Source organism: Papio anubis, chromosome 1, assembly GCF_008728515.1.
Source record: "Papio anubis isolate 15944 chromosome 1, Panubis1.0, whole genome shotgun sequence".
NCBI lineage: Eukaryota > Metazoa > Chordata > Mammalia > Primates > Cercopithecidae > Papio > Papio anubis.
The window spans coordinates 158,726,011-158,751,876 of record NC_044976.1 but is presented as its reverse complement, the minus strand read 5'-3'; the positions used below and the strand labels follow the sequence as shown (position 1 = coordinate 158,751,876).

Here is a 25,866-nt window from a genome sequence, read left to right as displayed (position 1 = left end):
CATTGTTCTCCCTGAATGGGGGCTGATTACCAACACCCAGTCTCACAGCCAGCACCAGCTCATTGTGGAAGGAGATGGTGAGGAAGATCTAATATCAGCTTCCTATGATTCTGAACTGGATCTAGGGTTGTGGACTGTAAGTGGTCACATTTTTCTCCAAATAAAAATAGTTTTGGCAGGTCACGATGGCTCACACCTGTAATCCCAGCACTTTGGGAGGCCGAGGCTGGCGGATGACTTGAGGACAGGAGTTAGAAATTAACCTGCCAACATGAGAAAATCCCGTCTCTACTAAAAATACAAAAATTAGCTGGGTGTGGTGGCGCACACCTGTAATCCCAGCTACTTGGGAGGATGAGGCAGGAGAATCACTTGAAACTGGGAGGCAGAGGCTGCAGTGAGCTGAGATCATGCCACTGCACTCCAGCTTGGGCAACAGAGTGAGACTCTGTCTCAAAAAACAGAAACAAAAACAAAAAAAAATAGTTTTATTGATATTTTTCTCAATTATGAATATAATACATGTTCGATTAAAACATTAAATCAATTACAAGAAAAAAGAGTAAAAATGACTCAAAGCAATGACTTCTTCTTAATATCTGGTGAACATCTTGAATCTGTCAATCAAGGAAAATGACCTAGGCAAGTCTCAGTCATTTTAGGAGGTTTATGTACCCAAAGTTAAGGACACGTGCCTGGGAGACAGGTCTATGCTTTTCACCAAAGATAATTTTGAGGGCTTCAATATTTAAAGGGGAAAGGGCAGGATATAGAGAAATACACAATTTTCATGTGAGGGGGATAGGGGAAAATAGTCATTCATGCCTTTGGCCAAGTGAATCTGTATTTTTACATAAGATAGCGTAGACAATAGGCAGAGGAAACAATCAGATATGGATTTGTCTCAGGTGGGCAGAGGGATGACTTTGAGTTATGTCCTATGTCCCCCTCTACCCAGCACCTGTGAAAATAAGCCATCAATTTACATTGCCATGGTGAACTTTTAAAGGAAGCTTTTTAGGGTAAAGATCTTGGGACTCACAAGTGGGCAAAACGTGGGGGAGGTATGTGGCTTTTCATTTCTGTTGCCATTTTACTCAGGAACAAAAACGGGAGGCAGGTTTGCACGCTTCAGTTCCCAGGCTTGACTTTTCTCTTTGGTTTAGTGAGTTTGGAGTCCCAAGATTTATTTTCCTTTCACAAATAAAAATGAGAAGGATGGATGCAAATCTGACTTTATGGCAACAGAGGTCAGGTGACTCAGAAGCTCTCCAACAGTGTCATTTGAGCAACAAAACTTCTCAAGTGTGGTGATTTCTCGGGGAGTTCAGGGAAGAAGTAAATCTGTCTCCACAAGTGGACCATTTTCAGTTTTCTTGGGCAATTTCTAATTCTCACTTATTCCAGACATGCTGTCCTTTTCCCCTAAAAATTTCCACCACTCCTCTTTATCTGTTGTCTTCCTTATTGTCCTTAATAATTAATATCCTAAGTCTGTCTTTCCCAGCGCTATTCCTCGCACCCCACCCACCATTCCAAGACTGCTCTGGAAAGCACATACCATTAGCCGCTATCTAAGGAAAAAATGATGGCAATATAATGCGATAATTTTTATAAGTCCAGAATTGCAGTATGCACTTGTAAGACAAGTTCTTTCAAAAGAACTAGATCTGAAAGAAGAATTAATTTTTTTTTCTTGGTAATGATGTTGCTTTAATAAAGTCACATGCCCAGAATATGTTTCAGTTTCTCTCTCCCCTTTCCCTCTTCTTCTTTGGTTCCATATTTTCCATCCTCCGTCTTCTTCTTCTTGATCTTTATCTCCTTCCTATTCTTCTGCTGCTTCTCCTGGTCGCCAGGGAACACTCCTTAAAAGAATGATGTAGAGAGCGCCTGGCACAGCCTCAGCCGCCGGAGGCTGCGTCCCGCGGGGCGCGAGGCTGCCGCGGTGCAGGTGGCAGAGGCTGGGGCGCTGTTCCTCGGAGGGTGCCCGCGGAGACCTACCCTTTGACGCACCCTCCCTGCGGATTGGGGTCTCCGTCTCAGAGCAAGACTGGGCCCAGCCGCGGGCAGGGTAGGAGGCAGGGTGGATGTGGCAACGACGGTGGTGCGATGGTAGCCCCGGAGGAGCCTGTCCACTTCTTGCATCTGTACAGCCCCTGGTGCAGATTTGGATTCAGAGGTTGGGTATTTAAAGGACATTATCGTGGATAAAGAATTCTAGGTATTACAGAGATTTCATAGACAAGTACTGTCAGGAGTTTGAAGACGCAGAAGAGAATAATCACCTGTGGTGCCTTAAAAAAAAAATTTTTTTTTTGAGATAAAGTCTCGCTATGTTGCCCAGGCTGGAGTGCCGTGGTGTTATCAGGGCTCACTGCAGCCTTGACCTCCGGGCTCAAGCAAATCCTTCCATGTCAGCCTCCTGAGCAGCTGGGACTACAGATGCACATGGCTACTTTTTATTTATTTATTTTTTTTAAGCGACCAAATCTCACTATGTTCCCCAGGTTGGTATCAAACTCTTGGATTCAAGCAGTCCTTCCGCCTCAGCCTCCCAAAGTGTTGGAATTAGAGGCCTGAGTCACCATGCTTGGCTATGCTGCCAATTTTTAAAAACTTTTATTTTAGGTTTGGGGTACACGTGCAGGTTTGCTATGGAGGTAAATTGCCTGTCATGGGGATTTGGTGTACAGATTATTTTGCCACCCAGGTAATAAGCATAGTATCTAATAGGTAGTTTTTCCATCCTCACCCTCCTCCCTCCCTCTACCCTCAAGTAGGCCCAGGTGTCTGTTGCTCCCTTCTTTGTGTCCATATGTTCTCAATGTTTAGCTCCCACTTGTAAGTGAGAACATGTGGTATTTCATTTTCTGTTTCCGGGTTAGTTCCCTTAGGAAAATGGCTGCCAGCTCCATCCATGTTCTTACAGAGGACACAATCTTGTTCTTCTTTTATGTCTGCAAAATGTTCCATGGGGTACATGTGCCACATTTTCTTTATCTAGTACAACATTGATAGGCATTTAGGTTTATTCCATGTCTTTGCTGTTCTGAATAGTGCTGCCATGAACATATGTGTGCAAAACCCAATAATGGGATTACTGGGTCAAACAATAATTCTGCTTTGAGTTTTTTGAGAAATTGCCAAACTGCTTTCCATAGTGGCTTAACACTCCCTAACTAATTAACACTTCCACCAACAGTGTATAAGTGTTCCTTTTGCTTTGCAAACTCACCAGAATGTTAATTTCTGACTTTTTAATAGTAGACATTCTGACTGGTGTGAGATGGTATCTCATTGTGGTTTTGATTTGACTCTGATGATTAAGTGATGGTGAGCATTTTTTCATATGCTTCTTGGCCATGTGTATGCCTTCTTCTGAAAAGCGTCCATGTCCTTTGCTTACTTTTTAATGGGGTTGCTTTTTGCTTGTTGATTTATTTAAGTTCCTTATAGATTCTGAATATTAGACCTTTGTTGGACGTGTAGTTTGCAAATATTTTCTTCCCTTCTGTAGGTTGTCTGTTTACTCTGTTGATAGTTTCTTTTACTGTGCAGAAGCTCTTTAGTTTAATTTGGTCCCATTTGTCAATTTTTGTTTTTGTTGCAATGGCCTTTGGCATCTTCATCGTGAAATCTTTGCCAGGTCTTATGTCCAGAATGATATTACCTAGGTTATCTTCCAGTGCTTTTGTAATTTTAGATTTTCCATTTAAGTCTTTAATCCATCTTGAGTTTGTTTTTGCATATGGTGAAAGGAAGGGGTCCAGTTTCAGTCTTCTGCATATGGTCAGCCAGTTATCCCCACACCATTTATTGAATAGGGTGTCCTTTTCCTATTGCTCGTTTTTGTCAACTTTGTGGAAAATCAGATGGTTGCAGGCATGCAGCACTATTTCTTGGCTCTCTACTCTGTTCCATTGGTTTATGTGTCTGTTTTTGTACCAGTACCATGCTGTTTTGGATATGGTAGCCTTGTATAGTTTGGTAACGTGATGCCTCCAGCTTCTTCTTTTTGGTTAGAATTGCTTTGGCTATTCCACTTCTTTTTTGGCTCCATGTGAATTTTGAAATAGTGTTTTTCTAACTCTGTGAAGAATGTCATTGGTAGTTTGATAGGAATAGCATTGAATCTGTAATTTGCTTTGGGCAGTATGCCATTTTAACAATATTGATTCCTCCTGTTTATGAGCATGGAATAGTTTTCCATTTGTTTGTGTAATCTCTGATTTCTTTGAGCACTGTTTTGTAATTTTCATTGTAAAGATGGTTCACCTCCCTGGCTAGTTGTATTCCTACATATTTTATGCTTTTTGCGGCTGTTGTGAATGGGATTCATGCTGCCTATTTTTAATGAATGTACCTTCTTGGTAGAAAAGTGTAAAAAATTTGTAAAAAAAAAAAACAAACAAAAACCCCAAACAAACAAACAAACAAACAAAAAAACAATGTTGGTGAGGATGTAGAGAAATTGCAACCCTCATACATTGCTGGTGGAAATGTAAAATGATGTAGCCCCTGTGGAAAACAGTTTGGAAGTTCTTCAAAAGTTAAACAAAAAGTTAACATATGACCCAGCAATTGTACTCCTAGGTATATACCCAAGAGAAAGGAACATATATGTTCATGAAAAACTTTGTACATTTATGTTCATAGCAGTATTATTTAAAAGAGCCCAAACTGAAAACAACCTAAATGTATATCAATTGATAAATGGATAAAGAAAGTGTGATTCCATACAATGCAATATTATTCAGCCACAAAAAGGAAGTGTTGACCCTTACTACAACAGGTATTAACCTTGAAAACATGATGCTGGGTGAATGCCAAACACTAAAGGCCAAACAGTGTACCATTCCATTGATATGAAATGTCCAGAATAGCAAATCTACCAAGATGGAAAGTAGAGTAGTGGTTGCTAGGGGCTTGGGAAATGGGGAAAGGGGAGAGTTTGATCATTGGTCTAGGGTTCCTTTTTGGTGTGATTAAAATGTTCTGGAATTAGATACTGGTGATCGTTGCACAACTTTGTGAATATGTGAAAAAAAAACCCCACTGAATTGTACTTTTAAGGGATTGCTCTTATGATGCATGAATCATGTCTCTATTTTAAAAAGAACTCTAAAGTCCTAGAAAAAAAAAAAAAGAAATAAAATTATCTGGCTGTCCTGGGACTGCTATTTCTCCTAAAATATCTTCTTGTATTCAGTAACCCTACTACTTCTCTGAGTAGACACCTGCCCAGGTGCTTCTGAGTCAGATTTCTGTGGGATGAATTGATGTTGAGCATTCTCCCTGGGATCCCCTTCCCCTAGCATTCATGTTGGTGTGTCAACAACATCACACAACTTAACATCACACACCCTCTCCATTCCAAATACCACAGACAGGATTTACACAAATCATCTGTGTGAATGTTACCAGTGGAAGGGATACAAGTTACCAGCGGTGAATCTATAAGGGTGTGCAGCAACTTCAAGAATTCGACTGAGGGGCAGAAGTCAGAAAAAGAGGCTGAGGCAAGTTGCAGAGGAGTGGAAGTTTATTAAAAAGCTTTAGAGCAGGAAAGAAAGGAAAGTACATTTGGAAAAGACCCAAGTGGGCACTGAGAAGGTCAAGTGCAGCGTTTAACCTGGATCCTAGGACTTTAGAGGCTGGCCTCCTTCTGGTGCCTTGCACCCCTTTCCCATGATTCTTGCCTTAGGCTGGAAAGCCTGCATGAATAATGCCCTCCTTACCCTTGGGAAGTGAGCTCATGCAGTGTGTTTAGGAAGTTGTGTGCATGCCCATCCGAGGCTTTCTCTCCTTTTCTGGTGGTGCACCCCTGGAATGTCATATTCTGCCATTTTGTCTCTTACTGCACATGGCCGGGAATTTGCTGTCTCCTGGTGTCTGCATTCAATTAACACTTTAGTTCTGCATCCTTGGATTTCAACCAACCACAGATCAAAAATATTCAGAAAAGAAAAAATAAAATAAAACAACAATAAAAAATACAAATTAAAAAATACAGCATATAACAACTATTTATATAGCATTTACAATTGTATTAGGTATTATAAGTATTCCAGAAATGATTTCAACTATACAGGAGGATGTATGTAGTTATACACAAATACTATGCCATTTTATATCAGGGACTATAGCATCTGCAGATTTTGATATTCTTTGGGTGTCCGGGAACCAATTCCTTGGGGATACCAAGGGATGTCTATAATGTGATCATGTAACCAGGAGAGTGCATTAGCTAGGGTGGAGGAAGTAAAAAACCCCGCATTCACACGCTTCAAATATTGTGGGTTTGCTTGCTCAACATCCATTTCAACTTTTCCTAAGGTGCCTCCCTGTTTGCAGAGACTGGAAAACTAAAACCTGCATTTTCAAATTCCTTAGCAGCTAAAGTTCTCATATGATTTAGATATAGGTTTCCACAGTCAGATGGACATGTATGAGATCTGGAAATGGAACATTTGTAAAATGGGGATAATAATAATACCTATCTCATTGAGTTTGATGTGAGAGAGATATATATAAATACCACATATACATTGTATTCTCTCAGTCTATGTAATATGCTATATATAATATAAACTATATGTAGTATAGTCAAGTAGTAGCATATAGTGAGTGTAGGTGTATATATGTATATACAACACATACATATCTAGTCTATACTATATGTAATATATATTTTATAGAGTATAGTGTATATATACTTATCTATACTAGGTATAGTATATATAACCACCATATATAGTATGGTGTATGTTGCATACATATGTGTATGTATACACACACACACAATTATCTCTTGATATCTGTGGAGGATTTTTTCCAGAACCCCCTGTGGATACCAAAATCCACAGATGCTCAAGTCCCTTATATAAAATAGCATAGAATAATACATCCTTGTTTATATGCTATGCATATCCTCCTGTATACTTTAATCTCTCAATTACTTATAATACCCAATACAATGCCTACACATCACTTCATCCATATAGATTCAACATAGAACTTGGCATGCGGTAAATTTTGCTTTTTGGAATTTTGTGGAATTTTTATTTTTCAAATATTTTTGATCTGTGGTCAGTTGAATCCATGGATGTGGAATCCACAGATATGATGGGCTGACTGTCTCTCCCTCTCTGTCTCTCTTTCTCTCTATCTATATATAATAGAGTGCCTGGCCCATAGTAGGCAGCATATATGTTTTAGCTATTATTAGCTATTTTTAAAAATTACATATTTATAAGGTATAGTTTAATGTTTTGATACATTTATGTGTTGTATGCTGACCAAGTCAGGGTATTTTTGTTTCCATCACCTCATGCAGATCTGCTGGTGATGGAAATCTAAAATGCAGCCAAGCTTGGAAACCACTGGCATTGGGCCTTAATCTTGGTAAGGAACTTGGGCTTGAATGCAATCGGAAGATGCTAAAGGGCTTTAAGCAAGGGAATAATATGACATTTAAAAAATATTTCTGGCCGGGCGCGGTGGCTCAAGCCTGTAATCCCAGCACTTTGAGAGGCCGAGATGGGCGGATCACGAGGTCAGGAGATCGAGACCATCCTGGCTAACACGGCGAAACCCCGTCTCTACTAAAAAACACAAAAAACTAGCCGGGCGAGGTGGCGGGCGCCTGTAGTCCCAGCTACTCGGGAGGCTGAGGCCGGAGAATGGCGTGAACCCGGGAGGCGGAGCTTGCAGTGAGCCGAGATCTTGCCACTGCACTCCAGCCTGGGCGACAGAGCGAGACTCCGTCTCAAAAAAAAAAAAAAAAAAAAAAAATTTCTAAGCGATAGCTCAGGCTTCAGTGTAAAAAGACAGGAAGTGGGGAAGGAGAAGGAGGAGGAAAAGAGTCAAGTGGTTATAGAAGCCAAGTAGAAGATGATGGTGGTTATGCAGTTTTAATAGAAACAAGAGAAAAACAGCTGGGTTTGTGATATCTTTTGGAAATGGATTTCACCAATAGTACTGATAGATTGGATGTGGGTAGCTGTGATGGTTAATTTTTTTTTTTTTTTTTTTTTTTGAGACGGAGTCTCGCTCTGTCGCTCAGGCTGGAGTGCAGTGGCAAGATCTCAGCTCACTGCAAGCTCCGCCTCCTGGGTTCACGCCATTCTCCTGCCTCAGCCTCCCGAGTAGCTGGGACTACAGGCGCCCACCACCACGCCCGGCTTATTTTTTTGTATTTTTTAGTAGAGACGGGGTTTCACCATGTTAGCCAGGATGGTCTCAATCTCCTGACCTTGTGATCCGCCCGCCTCGGCTTCCCAAAGTGCTGGGATTACAGGCGTGAGCCACCACACCTGGTCTGTGATGGTTAATTTTAAGTGTCTACTTGACTGGATTAGGAATATACAAAGAGCTGGTAAGGCATTATTTCTGGGTATTCCTGCAAGGGTGTTTCTGGAAGAGATTGATGTTTGAATCAGCTGGCAGTAAGGAAGATCCACCCTCAATGCAAGGGGTGCCTATCCAATTGCTGAGGGCTTGGATATAAAAAGACAGAAGAAAAGATAATTCCCGCTCTTCTTCTGAAGCTGGAAAGCCATTCTTCTCCTGCTGTTGAACATCAGAACTCCAGGTTCTCTGGCCTTTGGACTCCAGGACGAGCACCAGCGTTTCCCCAACCCCTGCTCCACACCCTCCAACTCCGAGTTCTCAGGCATTTGGCCTGAGAAAGAGAGTTACATCATTGGCTTACACCTGGTTCTGAGGTTTTTGAACTTGGATTGAGCCATGTTACTGGCTTCTGGTGTTCTCCAGCTTGTAGACAGCCTATCTAGGGACTTCTCAGCCTCCATAATTGTAATCATTTGAGCCAATTCCCATAATAAAACTTCTATCTATCTATCTATCTATCTATCTATCTATCTATCTATCTATCTATCAATCATCTATCTATCATCTATCTCTATCATCATCATCAATCAATCAATCATCTATCCATCTATCCTACTGGTTTTGTCTCTCTGGAGAACTCTGAATGATAACAGTAGGTTAGACTAGATGAAGTAAATCAAAATCTCTGGGGCATCTCTGACAGTGTATGTGTCTCCCAATCACATTTGCATGGGTTCTGCTAGATCACAAGGCTCAAGTGGCAGGATAGTTTGCTCCACAACCTTGACCTTCTGTAAAGATTTTTCTTGCTCCAGGTCTGACTCAGAACTATCATCCTAATGTGTTACTTGGCAAATGGATTGTAGCAGCATGCCCAGAAGTTGAGTATGTTGCCTCTGAAATCCAATAATTTTCACCAAGCATTGGGTGTCTCTTCATGGTGAATGGTACAAGATGCAAAGCAAGGAAACATGTCTAACTTTAGAGGGAATAGCCCAATACGCCCTATACTGCTGGAACCCTAGAAACTTCATGGTGTATCAGGCTCCTGAATTTTCAGGAAGTCTACCTCCTAACTTTTGGTGTCCACATATCTGACCAAGGAATCTAGAGTAGTCACTACTACTTCCTGATCACAGGTCCAGTGAACATAATGTCATCAATTTAGTGGGTTAGTGTGACATTCTGTGCAACATCAGGACAATCAAGGTCCCTGAAAACTATTGTGACAGAAAACAGGAGAAGTGAAATAGCTCTGGGCCAAGGTGTTAAAGTACACTACTTCCTACCTTCTAAATACATACTGTTTTTGATTCTCCTTATGGTAGGAATGAAAAGAAGGCATTTGCCAGATTAGTAGCTGAATTTAGGTGCCAGGGGCTTCACTGATCTACTCCAGTAAAGATTTGCAACTCAAAACTGACTACATTTGCCACAATTGACATCAATATTTAGGATCTGTCTGGCATCTGCACTAGCAAAATGGGTGAGTTCAATGGGGAATTATGGTGGGAATCACACAATTGCACCTATTGATTCTTTTGATGATGTTCCCAATCTCTACATTTCCCCCTGGCATTGCTTTTGGTTTACTGTTTTGGTGAGAGTCGGTTTATTCTGTAATAGCCCTTCCACCATGGGTCAGGGAATCAATGTGGTGTTTATCTCTGCCAGTTCTAAGTATATTTATTTCTTCTGTACAATCTGGGATTTTTCGGGAGAGGGGACAATGAAATATGTGTTTTAGGCTGTGATGGATAGGCTGTGAGATGGGCAAGGGAAAAGACGCTGTTACCTGACTTTCTTAAACCTCCTCTTTGACCCATGGATGATGGTGGCAGTTTGGGTGTCCAGAATTAATGTTACTTCAGAGCCAATATCCAAGAATTCATAAAAAGTCTGCATATTTCTCTTTCTCTGGTTCATAGTCATCCTGGTAAATTGCTGCAGGTTTTGGAGGGAAGGCTTGGGAAGATTCTTGGTATACTCTTATTAGTCAAATTGTAGGTCCTTCCTCAAAAAGATCTGGCCTCTGTTTCAGTGAAGGGGCTCCCTGAGCTGGCTCAGGGAACTGAGTAAAATGCTATGAATTCTCACTTCTGCAACTCAAGTATGTGTTTAGCAGGCCTAAAATTTTTCTGCGTGTGTCAACAGCCTCTCAGTAAATGACCTAACTGTTTTGTCTCCTTTCTTTCTTTTCTAGAGCCTGTGGATCAGTTAGTCACTGCTACAGATCCCTGTGCATCAAAGCACTCTGATTCTCTGGCTTACTATAGTAAAGGAGCTCACCTAGTGGTTAAATGCTATTACTTGGTCTCTACACTCCAAGATCCCATTATTCTCAGTGAGGTCAAAGAACCCAATTCCACTGGGCATTTTTATTGTCATCTCCAGTTTGCAGACAACAGGTATCACAGAGCTCTTCAATGATGCGAGTGTCCCCACACCAAAATATCTGTAAATGTCTTGGTGAAGGGGTCCTCTGGACCCTCCTTGGAAGCATGGTTCCAGCATTCCCTATATCCCTGAGCCTTTAGACTCTGTTTTCTATGGCATGCCTAGTAAACTCAAGTATTCTGATCTCATTAACTATAAACCATCGTCAAATCCAGGCTTCTGTGAACACCTCCATTAGTTGTAGACCATCAATGTAGGCATTATTAATATGTTGGCTCTCTAATGCTCAGATGAGTACATTTAATCTTGAATTCCAGGTTAATGTATCTATGTCAATGAATTCAGCTGGATAGAGCCTTACATTCCTTCTCCCTTAGAGTCCACTCCCATATCTGCTGTCTGGGCTCCTGCCAATACAGATTGGTGAGGGATCTTAATTCTTTGAGTTTATAGGCCATTTCCTTCTGGAGCAGGCCTTGTACCATGTGGCCTTATGGGCCTAGAGACAATGAGATGTGCAGAAGAGGACTGGTTTCTTTATATAGGGGTAGACTGCTTATTCTAGAAAGTGAGGCTTAGAGGAATTTGGAGGTTTAAATCTCATCCATGTCTGCCAGAATGTTCCCATCTTAAGTCTCAGGGTCCCCTCCTTCCTCACCAGTGCACTTATCTTAGATTGAGAGAGGGTTGATCATTTCCTTGGCACTGCCAACTTGGCAAGCCTTGTAGATAGTCCCTGGATCTGGTTTTCAGTCATAAGTGCCCTGTGACTTCAGGACTCCTTCAAAATTGCCATTTTTTTTTTAGACGGAGTCTCGCTCTGTGGCCCAGGCTGGAGTGCAGTGGAGCGATCTTGGCTCACTGCAAGCTCTGCCTCTCGGGTTCATGCCATTCTCCTGCCTCAGCCTCCCGAGTAGCTGGGACTACAGGTGCCCGCCACCACACCCGGCTAATGTTTTTGTATTTTTAGTAAAGACAGGGTTTCACCGTGTTAGCCAGGATGGTCTTGATCTCCTGACCTTGTGATCCGCCCGCCTCAGCCTCCCAAAGTGCTGGGATTACAGGCATGAGCCACCGCGCCCGGCCTATAATCTTTGTAATTGCTATTGTTTCCATAGAGACTAAAGGCCACAGCCCCTTGATTCCTATGGCCTCACCCTCCACCTGAATCTTTTTTTTTTTTTGAGACAGGTTATTGCTCTGTTGCCCAGGCTAGAGAGTAGTGGTATGATCATGGCTCATTGCAGCTTCGAACTCCTGGACTCAAGCAGTCCTTCTACCTCAGCCTCTCAAGGAGCTGGGACTACAGGTGTGTGCCACTACACTTGATTAATTAAATTTTTTTTTTTTTTTTGGTAGAGACAGGATCTCACTGTGTTACCCAGGCTGGTCTCAAACTCCTGGCCTCAAGCAATCCTCCTGCCTCAGCCTCCCAAAGTGCTGGAATTATAGGCATGAGCCACCATACCCAGCCACCTGAACTTCATCTAGTGCTACTTACCACTGAAGATAATTTGAGTAATCATGATGCTGCCATTTGCCAAGATTATCCATGCTCCACTCCCCATCATTAAGAAAGTTATTCTCATGATGAACTGAGTAAATTTAGTTCCAGAATCCTGATCTGAGAACTAGTTTCCTGGAGCCACCGCTGCTAGCAACTACAGTTTAGTCCAGTACTGTCCAATAGAAATACGTGAGCCACGAATGCTTTTTGCCGCTTAGGTAATTAAAAATATTTCTAGGGCCGGGCGCGGTGGCTCAAGCCTGTAATCCCAGCACTTTGGGAGGCCAAGACGGGCGGATCACGAGGTCGGGAGATCGAGACCATCCTGGCTAACACGGTGAAACCCCGTCTCTACTAAAAAAATACAAAAAACTAGCCGGGCGCCGTGGCGGGCGCCTGTAGTCCCAGCTACTCGGGAGGCTGAGGCAGGAGAATGGCGTAAACCCGGGAGGCGGAGCTTGCAGTGAGCTGAGATCCGGCCACTGCACTCTAGCCTGGGCAGCAGAGTGAGACTCCGTCTCAAAAAAAAAAAAAAAAAAAAAAAAAATATATATATATATATATATTTCTAATAGCCAGATAAAATAATGAGATAAAATTAATTTTAATAATACATTTAATTAATCCAATAGATTCAAAATATGATTTCAATATGTAATCAATATAAAACATTATTAATGAAATATGTTTGTTCTTTTTCATATTAAATCTTTCAGCTGTGCATTTTAGACATATAACACATCTTAATTTCATCTAGCTTCATTTCAAGTGCTCAATAGCTGCATATAGCTACCATATTAGTGCAGATTTAGTGAGATGGTTATTAGATAAAGGTTTAATAACAGGACTATTTACACAGATGAAGGTAGTGGGGAGAAACTGGGGGCTAGTAACAGAATTGCCACTACCCCTCAGCCCCAAAGGAGGAAGGAAAGGAGAAGTTACTAGAATTAAACAGAGAAAGTTTTGCAGAGAGGGCTGCCTTGAAGGGGCTGCAGCTTTTGGTGGAAGGGCATGGCCAGAAAAGAGGAGGTCCTGCAGGGAAGGATCCATAATAAATATCCAAACCTCACCCTCTTCCTCCCTCTAATCTCATGCCAGGCTCGTATTAGCCAAACCCAACCAGAAGCCAGAGGGCAAGGGGTCCTGTAGATGTAGGCCACACTGTCTTCTGGGGCAGAGAGTACAGTAGAGAAGAGTAAGTGTGGACCTAGCATCTGGTATGATGTATCCCTTCATTAGTTAATCAGGGATATTGTCTGGCTTGTTCATCACTGTGCATGGCACCTGGAACATGATCTGGAGCATAGTGAGTGTTCAATAAATATTTGTTGAATAAATTTTGGGTAAGATGACATTTCTCAATCATTGTGATCTGGATAGAAACTCCCATTTGCTAGAGAAAGGACAGGCATAATTCCTCAGAAGAAAGCAAAAACATTACCGTGGACAAAACATTGATGTGCTTTTAGACTCGTGGGTCCTCTAGTGGTTATGTGTATGCTATACATCTCTTTTGGTAACAGACTTGATGTCCCTCCTCTCCACTCCAGCTGCAATTAATTCTAATAGCATTTCAGGGAAGCTCCAAGGAAATAACACATGTAACCCGCAGATTTCATGGGCATACAAGGATAGGAATGCAGTATGGGTTATGCTGTTAGAAGTCTTGTTGGCTCTCACCACTGTGTCACCCTTGCCCGAGTTTACTTAAGAAGTCAGTTCAGTGACTGGGCGCGGTGGCTCATGCCTGTAATCCCAGCACTTTGGGAGGCCGAGGTGGGTGGATCACGAGGTCAGGAGATTGAGACCATCCTGGCTAACACGGTGAAACACCATCTCTACTAAAAATACAAAAAATTAGCCGGGTGTGGTGGTGGGCACCTGTAGTCCCAGCTACTCACGAGGCTGAGGCAGGATAATTGTTTGAACCCAGGAGGCGGAGATTACAGTGAACTGAGATCATGCCACTGCACTCTAGCCTGGGCGACACAGCAAGACTCCATCTCAAAAAAAAAAAGAAAAAAAATGTGGCAAGAGAATAAATCATAATTTGGTAATGTCTTAAATGAAATGGACAAAATCCTTAAAAAACAACTTACAAAAATGAACACATGAAGAAGTAGAAAATCTGATTAGTTTTGTATCTATTGAAGAATTGATTTCATGATTAACTAATTTCCCACACATAAGAAAGTATAGGCCCAAATAGCTTCATGAATGAATTTTTCTAAATGCTTAAGAAAGAAATAACACTAACTTTAAATTATTTTAAAAAGTAGAGGAAGGAATACTTCCCAATTGATTTTCATGAAGCCAACATAACCTTAATACCAAAACCTGGACTTTATAAGACTTTATAAGAAAGGACTTTATAAGAAAAAAATTACAGCCCAATCTGTAATAGAAATATAGGTGCAAAAATCCTGAATTAATATTAGTAAAATGAGTCCAGCAATCTATAAAAAGCATAATATATCATATGTAAATGAAAAATTTTCCAGGAATTATCATCTTGATAGATGAAGAAAAATGACTGAATAAAATTCAATATTCATCCATCTAAAACAAAACAAAACAAAACTGGCTGGGCGCTGTGGCTCACTCCTGTAATCCCAGCACTTTGGGAGGCCAAGGTGGGTGGATCACAAGGTCAGGAGATCGAGACCATCCTGGCTAACATGGTGAAACCCTGTCTCTAAAATGCAAAAAAACTAGCTTGAGGCTGAGGTGAAATGAGAGCCTATGAATCAGCCACTCAGGAGGCTGAGGCAGGAGGAATGGCACAAACCTAGGAGACAGAGCTTTTTGGTAGGCCAAGAGATCCAGCCACTGTACTCCAGCCTGGGTAGGCAGAGCTGAGACTCCGTCTCAAAAAAAAAAAAAAAAAAAAAAAAATTAGCCGGGCGTGGTGGCAGGCGCCTGTAGTCTCAGCTACTTGGGAGGCTGAGGCAGGAGAATGGCGTGAACCCGGGAGGTCGAGCTTGCAGTGAGCCGAGATCACGCCACTGCACTCCAGCCTGGGCGACAGAGCGAGGAGACTCCGTCTCAAAACAAAAACAAAAACAAAAACAAAAAAAATCAAACTCTTAGCAAACAAAGAATAAAAGAGAAACTTCCTTAATCTGATTAAAGTATCTATTCTCCCCTAAAATACTTAATGATGAATCACTGAAAGTTCCCCTAACCCCTGAGAATAGAAATGAACAAGGATACCACCATCACAATTTCTTTTCCTGTTGTTGTTTTTGATATGGAGTCTCACTCTGTTGCCCAGGCTGGAGTGCAGTGGTGCTATTACCACCACTGCAACCTCTGCCTCCTGGGTTCAAGTGATTCTCCTGTCTCAGCCTCCAGGGTAGCTGTGATACAGGCACCTGCCACCATGCCTGGGTTATTTTTGTATTTTTAGTAGAGATGGGGTTTCACCGTGTTGGCCAGGCTGGTTTCGAACTCCTGACCTCAAGTGATCCACCCGCCTCAGCCTCCCAAAGTGCTGGGATTACATGTGTGAGCCACCACACCTGGGCCACCATCACAATTTCTATTCAACATTTTACTGTGAGTCCTAGCCAGTTCACTAAGCCAACAAAAACAATTTAGAAAAGGAGTATGATTTGGAAATAAATAAATTAAATTGTAATTATTTGCAGATGACATGACTGTATGCAAAGAAGATCCCAAAGAATCCACAAATTATTAATATGTGAATTTAGCAAGGCCACTGAATACAAGGTAAATATACAAATATCAGTTGTATTTTCTATATACTAAATACACTTTTTTGGTTTTTTCTCTTTCTTTGAATTCTAATTCTAAATACAAATAATTAGAAAATAGAATTTCCGTATGGTACCATTTATAATGCAATCAATCCTAACAATAAATCTAACAAAGGTATGCAAGCGAAACTGAAAACATTAAGACATTATTATTGAAAGAAATGAAAAGCTATAAAGAAATGGATTTTCACAGATTGGAAAACTAAGATTATAAAGATATAAATTCTTTATAAATTGATTTATAGATTCCTGCAATACAGTACCAATCAAAATTCCAGGAATTTTTTTGTGGAAATTGACAATCTGATTCTAAAACTGATAGGAAAATGCAAAATGCCAAGTTATGAAGATCTAACATAAAGCCGTAATAATTCAGACAGTGTGAAACTGGCGTAAAGATAAAGAAGTAGACCCATGGAAGAGAGCAGAAAGTCCAGAAAGAGACTCATACATATGTAGTCACCTGATTTGTGACAAAGGTAACACTGTAGTATAGTTGGGAAAGGACAATCTTCAATCAATGCTGCTGGCAAATTTGATATCCATTTGAAAAAAGAATTCATGACCCCTAACACGACATGCAAAATAACAATTTCACATGGTTTAGTGTTCCTAAAGGGATAGGAGAATCACTATTAGGTAGGTATTTAGTACTGTTAGTGATGTATTTACATCTGGTAAAATAAGTCTCTCATTCTCTTTCAGAAATTTCTTGAATACACTCATATGTTTATTTTTACAGGTAGATCTTAAAATAAAAATGTCAAATATAAAGGAAATGACAACTCATTTGGAATTTTATTAGGATTGCATTGAATATATACATATTCCTTTTTTTTTTTTTTTTTTGAGACAGATTCTCACTCTGTTGCCCAGGCTGGAGTGCAGTGGCATGCTCTTGGCTCACTGCAACCTCCATCCCCCAGGTTCAAGCAATTCTTGTGCCTCAGCCTCCTCACTATATAATGATATAGGGGTCAGTTCAGCAAGAGAATATAACAATTTTAAATATCTGTGTACCCAACACTGGAGCTTCTAAGTATATAAAGCAAACATTAATAGATTTAAAGGGAGAGAGACATTACAATACAGTAATAGTAGGGGACTTTAACACTTCACTCTCAGTAATGGGCAGATTGTCCAGATAGAAAATTAATAAAGAAACATTGGAGTTAGTCTACACATCAGACCTCCTAACTGACATTTATAGAACATTTCACCTAACTGCTGCAGGATACACATTTTTTTCATCAAAACATGGAACATTCTCTAGAATAAACCATATCTTGGACCACAAAACAAGTCTGAACAAATTCAAAAAAGTAGAAATTATGTCAAGTATCTTTTCTGACTACAATGGAATAAAATTAGAAATCAACAAAAAGAGGACCTCAAAAACTTCACAAACACATGGAAATTAAACAACCTGCTCCTGGATGACCAATGGATCAGTGAAGAAGTTAAGAAGAAAATTTTAAAAATTATTGAAACAAATGAAGGTGGAAATACAACATACCAAAAATCTATGCGATACAGTAAAAGCAGTACTAAGAGGGAAGTTTGTAGAATCTTCACTACCTTTTAAATAAGACCCAACAAAAAGAACTCACAAAAGCAATACCTCTGAATAAATATATGAAGGAATGAATTTATATATGCTCTCCATTCTTTTTTTTTTTTTTTTTGAGACAGAGTCTCGCTGTATTGCTCAGGCTAGAGTGCAGTGGCATGATCAGGGCTCCAGTGCAGCCTCAACCTCCCTGGGCTCAAGCAATTCTTCCATCTCAGCCTCCTGAATAGCTGGAACTACAGGCAGATGCCACCACACCTGGCTAATTTGTGTGTGTGTGTGGTTTTTTTTTTTGTAGAGATGGGGTTTTGCCATGTTGCCCAGGCTGGTCTTGAACTCCTGAGCTCAAGCAATCCGCCTGCCTCAGCCTCCCAAAGTGCTGGATTACAGGCATGAGTCACCATGTTTGCCCCTCAATTCTTAAACTAAAAATGCTAACTGGATGGTTTCATGTCCTTAGGTAATAAATTGCTTATTTCCCTCAAGAAACTGTATCTACCAGTTTAGTAATGTTTATGCTTTTGTTTGGGCATATGGAACACTGATGAAAATTATGGATCTTTGCTGTAGAAAAATGTAAATATGAAAACATGCAAAGGCTGTATCTACTTCTTAGCAATTCACAGACAGCTGAAAGTCCATGTCTGGACTCTTGGTGAGGTCCAATGTTTGGAATTTTGGAAGACTGGACCTTGCATGAAGGCAAATGCCAGTTCTACCTTCAAGTCACAGTTCAGGCCATTCTCAATGCTCTATAAAGCAGTACCTACCTCAGGGAAAGGTCCTAGGGTAAGAGATCCATATAGAGAGAAAACTGGGGAAGATCTTGATGTATACTTTAATCTCTCTGGCTCTTGGGGGTCAGAAGGACCCAATTCTCTTTCTGCCTCTTATAGGGATGTATCATTTACGTTGAGTACCCTGGAATGACTATAAACATGACGCTCATGACTGAATTCAAAGCTTTAATTTCTTATCATCTGTGTTGAGTACATCTCCAAACCTGATCCTTCCAGAATTCACATTGACCCTTTGATCCCTATCCTTTCTCAGACTTAATCCAGATGTTGATCCTGTGGACTCCTGAGAGCCTGTTACCAGCAGTCGTACGCATCTCACTGTCCCCACAAAGTCTTCATTGTACACCTTCTGATTGAATTTCCCCTTTATCAGTGGTCCCAGCAGGGTATAGCGGGCACACACTTTTCCCTCCAGAACAGGCTTATAGCCCAGTTCTACCTGTCCAGCCTGCTTACCAATGCCTGTCAGAAACTGTATCTGGATCACCTCGTGAGTCTGACTGAAAACCACAGTATATGAATGGCCTGGAATGAGATACTTAGTCTGGAAGTAATTTTCCTTCAGTGAATAGGCATATTTTGGCTGATGAAAGCTTTTCATTACCATGTTAGTGTAAATGAGGGCAGGAGGATTGTTGGGCTCACCAAGATTCTCTTCCTTTACTTTCTCTTTTTGGTAACATCTGTCCTTGGAAGTAAAATTATAGTCCCTAGAGTGGAAGAGACTGGGAGTGAGGCTAATTGAAACTGTCTCGCCCAGCAGGAAACCAAATTTTGAGAGAAGCAAGTGAGTATGAGTGTCCTTATGGAAGAGGAACAAGAAAGCGGTCAGGCAGGCGAGGTCACTGGTACGGAAAACTTTCCCAGAGATGCTCAGGTGGGAGAACTCCAGGATCACCCAAGGTAGTTCTTTCCAGGCTGATAATGCCGGAGAGATGGCAGTAGCGAATTTGGGGATGCAATGAATATGATCTTCCAGCAATAGAAAGTAATCAGAGAGGTTGCTAGCAAAGTTCATGAGGAGGGCATGGTCTACTTTCTGCCTGGAATAGAGGGCTTCACAGGGTGACGAGTGATTAACGTCACTCAGATCTCCTGGGAGAGGGGAGCCACCATGGATGACCAGCAGCTTCCCGGCCCCAATCTGTGCTGGAAAGAGAGCTGAAATATTGACAGTTGTTTGGACGAGCCATTCAGGGTCAGGACCTGACAGGTGGACCAGCACCACAATATACTCCAGCTCATGTTCTGAGGAAGCTTGGAACACGGACTGCAGGGTGTCCAAGAGGTAGCTCCCACAAAGATGCTGCATTGAGGCAATCCCCATAGTCAGCAGTCCTGGGGGAGAGATGAGGCACATGAGCACTTCAGGCTGGTGAAGAATTCCTAGGACTCTCCTCCCAGGTCTTCCCCTTATGCCGATCCCAGTGACAATTCACATTCCTTTTCCTGGGGCATGTAGTCCAGATGGGAGATTAATATCTGATCAGAAATTGTGATGTGGGCCGGGCGCGGTGGCTCACACCTGTAATCCCAGCACTTTGGGAGGCCGAGGTGGGTGGATCATGAGGTCAGGAGATCAAGACCATCCTGGCTAACATGGTGAAACCCCATCTCTACTAAAAATACAAAAAAATTAGCTAGGTGTGGTGGTGGGTGCCTGTAGTCCCAGCTACTCGGGAGGCTGAGGCAGGAGAATCACGTGAACCTGGGAGATGGAGCTCGCAGTGAGCCAAGACTGCGCCAGCCCGGGCGATAGAGCAAGACTCCGTCTGGTGGGGGTCGGGGGGAGGGAAGAAATTGTGATGTGGTTTTATTTAGTCAAAGTATTGGGGTCAATACTTTGGAAGGCTGTTGGGGAAGCTTTGTGAAGAGCAAGGCTCTCTCTCATGGGCAAGGCTGCTGGGTACCAAAGGCAAATTTGCTGACTTGGCAAAATATCTTAGCCTGGCCTTGACCTTCAATTATCTCAGCTACCACAGGTCAACCTGTGGATTAGAGGATCTCTGGAAATCTATGTAAACCCAAGAGTCCAGCAGTCTAGTGCACTGAGACCCAAAGTCCACAAGTTGCCCTCTACCCAATACCTTTTCCCACTGCTCCCTCTGGCTCCTCTCCCTTCCTGTCTTCCCCTCCCTAGGGGCCTACCGTGACTGAGCTTCACTATGGAACAGCTCCTTCCCGGGGTCACTATGGCCTTTCTGTCCTGTTGGTGATTCAAAGGGTGACCGAGGGAAGGAAAACACACCAAATTCCACAGCATGGCCCTGCCTCAGAGCACACTCTTTCCTTGCCACATGCTAGTCACTTACCTTTTTGACCCTCCTTCCCTTTTCTGGCTAAAATACTCTGTCTGATCCTCTCCCAGTCAGACCACTCCCTCCCAGGTACTCACTCTTTTCCTGGGGAGGGACTCCAGCCAGGAATTGGTAGCTGGCATGCTGGAGAAGAGGGGAGTCTCTCTGCATCTCCTTGAAGGTTCACAGATGGTTCTTACTTTCGTAGTTGATTTGTTTGACAGCTATTTGCCAAGCTATGTCCTCCTTTTCCTTCTGAGGATAAGATATGTCAGTCCTGAGGTTCACCCCCAGATTCTCTGGAGACAATTGAGGAGCAGATATCCCTTTTAGGACAGGTTGGGCAAGCCCCAGCTTCCTGTGCCCAGGGAAGCCGAGTGTGGGGCTCAGGGAACCGCTCTCCCCACCTCATCATGAGAACATGCAGGGCTTTCCAGCACCGGCCATGGGTCCTGAGTTGGGAAGTGGGGCTCCTAGGTTTGTGTGGAGTGCCTGCGGGAAGGGCCAAGGCTTGTGTGGAGAAAGCACTTGCCTGACCCCACCGTTGTCAGGCTGGCCAGTGTCGTCTACCTCGGCTTAGGCCTGGGCTAGGTTCTGTGAGATGTGCTGGTGCCCAGTGCCTGGCCCTGTCCTCAAGGAACATAGGCCCCAGTGCCTCAATTCTAGAGTCCTTTCTTTTGCTCAGATCTGACCATGCACACATTTCTGAACCACTCCCCACACCTGCCCTGTGCTTAGCTCCAGCTGGTCTGAGGTGTTTTATGAAAAATGTGGATTTCGAAGCCTGGCCAGGAACTGTGTGGGGTTTGGTCTTCTCACTTGCAGATGTTGTCCACTTAGGGAAGTTATTTCCAATCCTTCAGGTGAGAAATAGGAAAAATAACATCTCCATGCTAGGTTCTGGTCGGGAAGTGGCCAGCACCCAGGTCCTCATCGCCTGCTGGTCCTGCCAGTCAGCCTGGTACTTTAAAGGTGGGCGTGCACTGTCCTCTCCACACCTGGAGTCCCCTTTCTTCCTCCCTGCTCCTAGTCAAATCCCACTGATATATCAGGGGACAGTGGAAAGTGGCTGTTTTAAATTCAGGAATTTAGAAAGTAACTGTGAATCAAGCTGATAGTGTTGGTTTTGAATGCTTTTTTCAATAATACAGAAGTCCTTTGCAGAGTTTTTGAGGGAAAGCTATAGGAAGTCTTTATCACTCCTATTCCATACCCCTCTGGCAAGCAGGTCTCTTAGTAACCACAAATCAGGCATCTAATCCTCAGTTGTCTCCTATGTCTGGTACTACTCTGTTTTACCCTGGAAATGTCCCTTTTCTTCATCTATACTTCTCTACTGTCACCATTGATGGTTATAACAAATTACTCATTTATTTCTTTCATGGGTTAGCAATTTACAGAAAGTGAATTGCCTTTTTTTTTTTTTTTTTTTTTTGAGACAGGGTTTTACTGTGTTGCCCAGGATGGAGTGCACTGGTGTGATCTTGGCTCACTGCAACCTCTCCCTCCTGGGCTAAAGCCATCCTCCTACCACAGTCTCCCAAGTAGCTGGGACTACAGGTGTGCACCACCATGCCTGGCTAATTTTTTGTATTTTTAGTAGAGACGGGGTTTCACCACATTAGCCAGACTGGTCTCAAAAACACAAACTCCTGATCTGACCACCTTGGTCTCCCAAATTGCTGGAATTATAGGCGTGAGCAACTGTGCCCAGCCATCTTTTCTTAAGGAAAATAAAACGAAATTATTTCACTTCCATTTATGTTTATAAAAAAAATTATTCTGTCTTTACTTCTCTTTTCTAAGAACATTTACAGTGATTCTAGAGTTTCTCACATAGATGGAGCCTAAATGTTGACTTTTATTTAGCTATTTTCCTATTTAATAATTGAAAATGGGTTCCGCTATCAGGTTCTGCTACTCACCAACAGAAGTTTACATTCAGCATTTTGGATTTTCTCATGGAGGAAGAATCTCCAGAGGAATAAGGATATAATTGCTGTAACATATTTCCCAAAGCAATGGTGCATGCTGCCAGGGGTTGGATGTAGCTCTGCAGAGAAATGTTGGCAGCACATGGATCTTAAGTACCTCCTCCTCAGAGAAGCACACCAGCGCCATTTTCTTACCCTTTCCCCTTCTGTTCCTACTTCAAGGTATCACTGGCTTATTCTTTCCTGAGCTTTCTCCTTCTGCCTACTAACACCTCTCACCCCAAATTTTTGCTATCTAAAAACGGCAAAAATTGTCATCTAAATGGCCTTTTAAAAGGCCAAGGAGCTTGATTCTATTTATTCTTTACAATCTGTACCTTCCTCATCGGTTTTCAGATGTATTCTTATTTTCTAGTTTTTTAGAACAGGAAGTTAACTAAAGATGCCTTTATTCATCTGCTTAAGCCAAGGATACGTCTTAGGAGGACCATGCAATAGAACGGAAGAACCCTCTTGGAGTAGGGATCCAACCAGAAGAGGTGTTGTACCAAGGAAAGGAAACCAAAATAGAAGGTAAAGGGCCCAAGTATGATCCTTTCAAATCCCACATCTCCGCTAAACCTCTCCTCTCCTGTCTCCCAGCCATTATGCTGACTGATTCCTCAAGGCTTACCCTTCCAAACTCATGTTTGGTTGGGGCAGTAGAATTTTTGTAGGAACTTCTACCTCACAGTCAAGTAAAAAATCTGTATTTGAGGCCGGGCGCGGTGGCTCAAGCCTGTAATCCCAGCACTTTGGGAGGCCGAGGCGGGTGGATCACGAGGTCAGGAGATCGAGACCATCCTGGCTAACATGGTGAAACCCCGTCTCTACTAAAAATACAAAAAACTAGCCGGGCGAGGTGGCGGGCGCCTGTAGTCCCAGCTACTCGGAGGCTGAGGCAGGAGAATGGCGTGAACCCGGGAGGCGGAGCTTGCAGTGAGCCAAGATCCCGCCACCGCACTCCAGCCTGGGCGACACAGCGAGACTCCGTCTCAAAAAAAAAAAAAAAAAAAAAATCTGTATTTGAGTATAAGCCCTTCATTGCATGTGCCACATTTCCAAGGCAAATATTGAGGTAGCAAGGAAAATGGAAACTAACTGGAAGTTTCTAACCATGTGAAAATTCTCACAATAATCAGAGCAGTATGTCCACTGGTCTGGCTCTTGGATCACACACTGACAAATATAATTTGAAGTTCCTCTGAAAGCGGGGATTTTTCTGAAACTAAAAATAGAACAACCTTAGTGTCTGAAGGGCAGGGCTCTGACTGCACAGAGTAGGTGAAGCCACTGAATGTCTCCTATAAGACAGCCAAGCCTGGTCAACACTCCCAGAAGACACTACCTAGCAACCATTGTTCTTTCTGAATGGGGAGCAGGCAGCTCACCATCTCCCCCATCATTTGTAAGTGAAGGTTAGATTTTGGTGGTGAGAAATGTTAACACCAGCTTTCTAGCTGCGGTAACTACAGAAACTCTCTTTAAATATTCCATTTGCTCCTCTATTCCTGGCCCCCTTGCAGTTAGGTGAGGCCACAATACTAACTCTAGTCAATGAAAAATGAGTGGAAATTAGTATGTGTCCTTTCTGGGGTAAGACAGTAAAAAACCTCCATGAAATTCTCCATTTTTTTCTCTTCCCTTACTCTGGTGACTAAGTTGGCTATGCATTCCAGATGGCATAGCTGCAACACAGTGGAGCATCTGTCAGCCTAGTTCCCTGAGTGACTATATGGAGCAGAGTCAACACTCCTTCCTTAAATCTGGATGAGACATGTAATTTGGGGGAGAAATAAACTTTTATTGTCTTTAACCACTGAGATTTGGGGTTGTTTGTGACCACAGCATAACTTAACTATTCTGATTTAATCCGGTATTTTAGAAATTGTTTAGAATGCAATTCTATCACTTTGAATTACATTGGCAGGTTTTGAATAACACCTTCAACAACTTAGAAAGCCCTCATGGAGAATTGTAAAGAAGAGCTACAGGGAGGTGATGAGTCTTTCTTCATTACTCTCATTCCACATCCCCTTTCCATATTACTCTCTTTCCACATCCCCTTTCCAGGTTAAGATCAGGCCCTATGGGTTAGTAGATCTCTTAGTTACCACAAATTGGTCATTAAACCTCTCTTCTTTCCTAGCCCCCTTGATGTTAATGTTTGACCCAAAAAATTTCCATATTCTTCCTCTGCTCTTCTTCAGTTTTATCACTGACATCATCCCACTTTTCCCCTGGCCTTGTGGAATTTTACTGTATTTGTGCATGGCCCAGTAGTCTTGACTTGAGGAAACTCATATGCAGATTTCTGGAGTTCTTTTTCCTGCATAGTTCTCTCTTTCCTGGAATTCTGCTCTGTAATGTCTGTGGTTCAGAAATTACCTCAATGCAGAAAGCCAGGGGAACTGTGAGGCTTACTTTGTGTCTGTCCTTTCTCCCCGGGTTACTTGTTGTTCAATGTCCGAAGGCATTTTTTTCTTATATTTTATCCAATTTTCTAGTTGTTTATAATAGGAAGTTTAACACCAGTTCTAATTATCCCATAAAGATCCTAAATTCAACTTTTAAATCTAAAAAAGTCTACAATTATAGATGAGCTTTACTTAGTATTATTTTGCTAAAGGCACATGTACAAAACTATAGCATTATGCTGTGGGTCATGACTCACTTGAGACTGAGATAAATAAGCATCTTTTCCTCTTCCTCTTCTAATTTTCCTTCTCCTACCCCTTCCTCCTTTTTCTCCTTAGTCTTTAAAAAAAGTTTCCTCATCTTCTTTCTTTTCTCTCAACCAAAATGCCTCCTTTAAAACAATTTATATACAAGTAAAAATGAGCATAAAATTTCCAGTATAAAACACAATTATTAGTCTAAGAGCTAGCATTATTGTAACTTTGGTTTGAGACTCCACATCTTGTTTTCTACATCATTTTAGAGAACTAATACATTAAAAAAAAAACAATTATTAGTCTATGTTTTTGGACACACAATGTACAAAGATATTTTATGATATCAATAGCTGAAAGGGGTGGGGAGCCAACAGTATAGGAGCAGAATTTTTGTATCTATTGAAGTTAAGCTGGTATAAATTCAAATTAGGTGTCATAACTTCAGGATGTGAAGTGTAAAATCCCCATGGCAACCTTAAATAAAATGGTTATAGAATATACACAAAACGG

The 25,866-nt window shown here is 42.0% G+C and overlaps 1 protein-coding gene and 1 long non-coding RNA gene across 6 annotated transcripts in view; one reads left to right on the top strand and one right to left on the bottom strand.

Moving 5' to 3' along the window:
- The first annotated feature begins 52 nt into the window (after positions 1 to 52).
- LOC103878641 lies at positions 53 to 24,497 on the top strand. Of its 3 annotated transcripts, none has more exons than XR_001896298.2 (6): positions 53 to 136; positions 9,684 to 9,841; positions 10,559 to 10,763; positions 15,913 to 15,994; positions 23,108 to 23,215; positions 24,344 to 24,497. It is a non-coding gene; the product is annotated as an uncharacterized LOC103878641 (long non-coding RNA). The 3 variants fall into 3 exon arrangements; XR_001896291.2 differs by having other exon boundaries at positions 23,058 to 23,215; XR_001896292.2 differs by lacking the exon at positions 15,913 to 15,994 and having other exon boundaries at positions 23,058 to 23,215.
- LOC101007373 (alpha-1,6-mannosyl-glycoprotein 4-beta-N-acetylglucosaminyltransferase-like) overlaps positions 18,557 to 25,866 on the bottom strand; it is a 22,697-nt gene continuing 15,387 nt past the window's right edge. Inside the window, exons 3-5 of one of the 3 annotated variants that reach the window (XM_021928486.2) lie at positions 25,356 to 25,490; positions 20,807 to 20,963; positions 18,557 to 19,749 (exon numbers count right to left, since the gene is read on the bottom strand). In XM_021928486.2, coding sequence (XP_021784178.2) covers positions 18,569 to 19,749; positions 20,807 to 20,879 — 1,254 coding nt within the window. In that variant the 5' untranslated portion in view covers positions 20,880 to 20,963; positions 25,356 to 25,490 and the 3' untranslated portion in view covers positions 18,557 to 18,568. Of the gene's footprint in view, positions 19,750 to 20,806; positions 22,106 to 25,355; positions 25,491 to 25,866 lie in introns of those variants that run through there. The other 2 variants (XM_017950461.3, XM_031656911.1) reach the window with 2 other exon arrangements.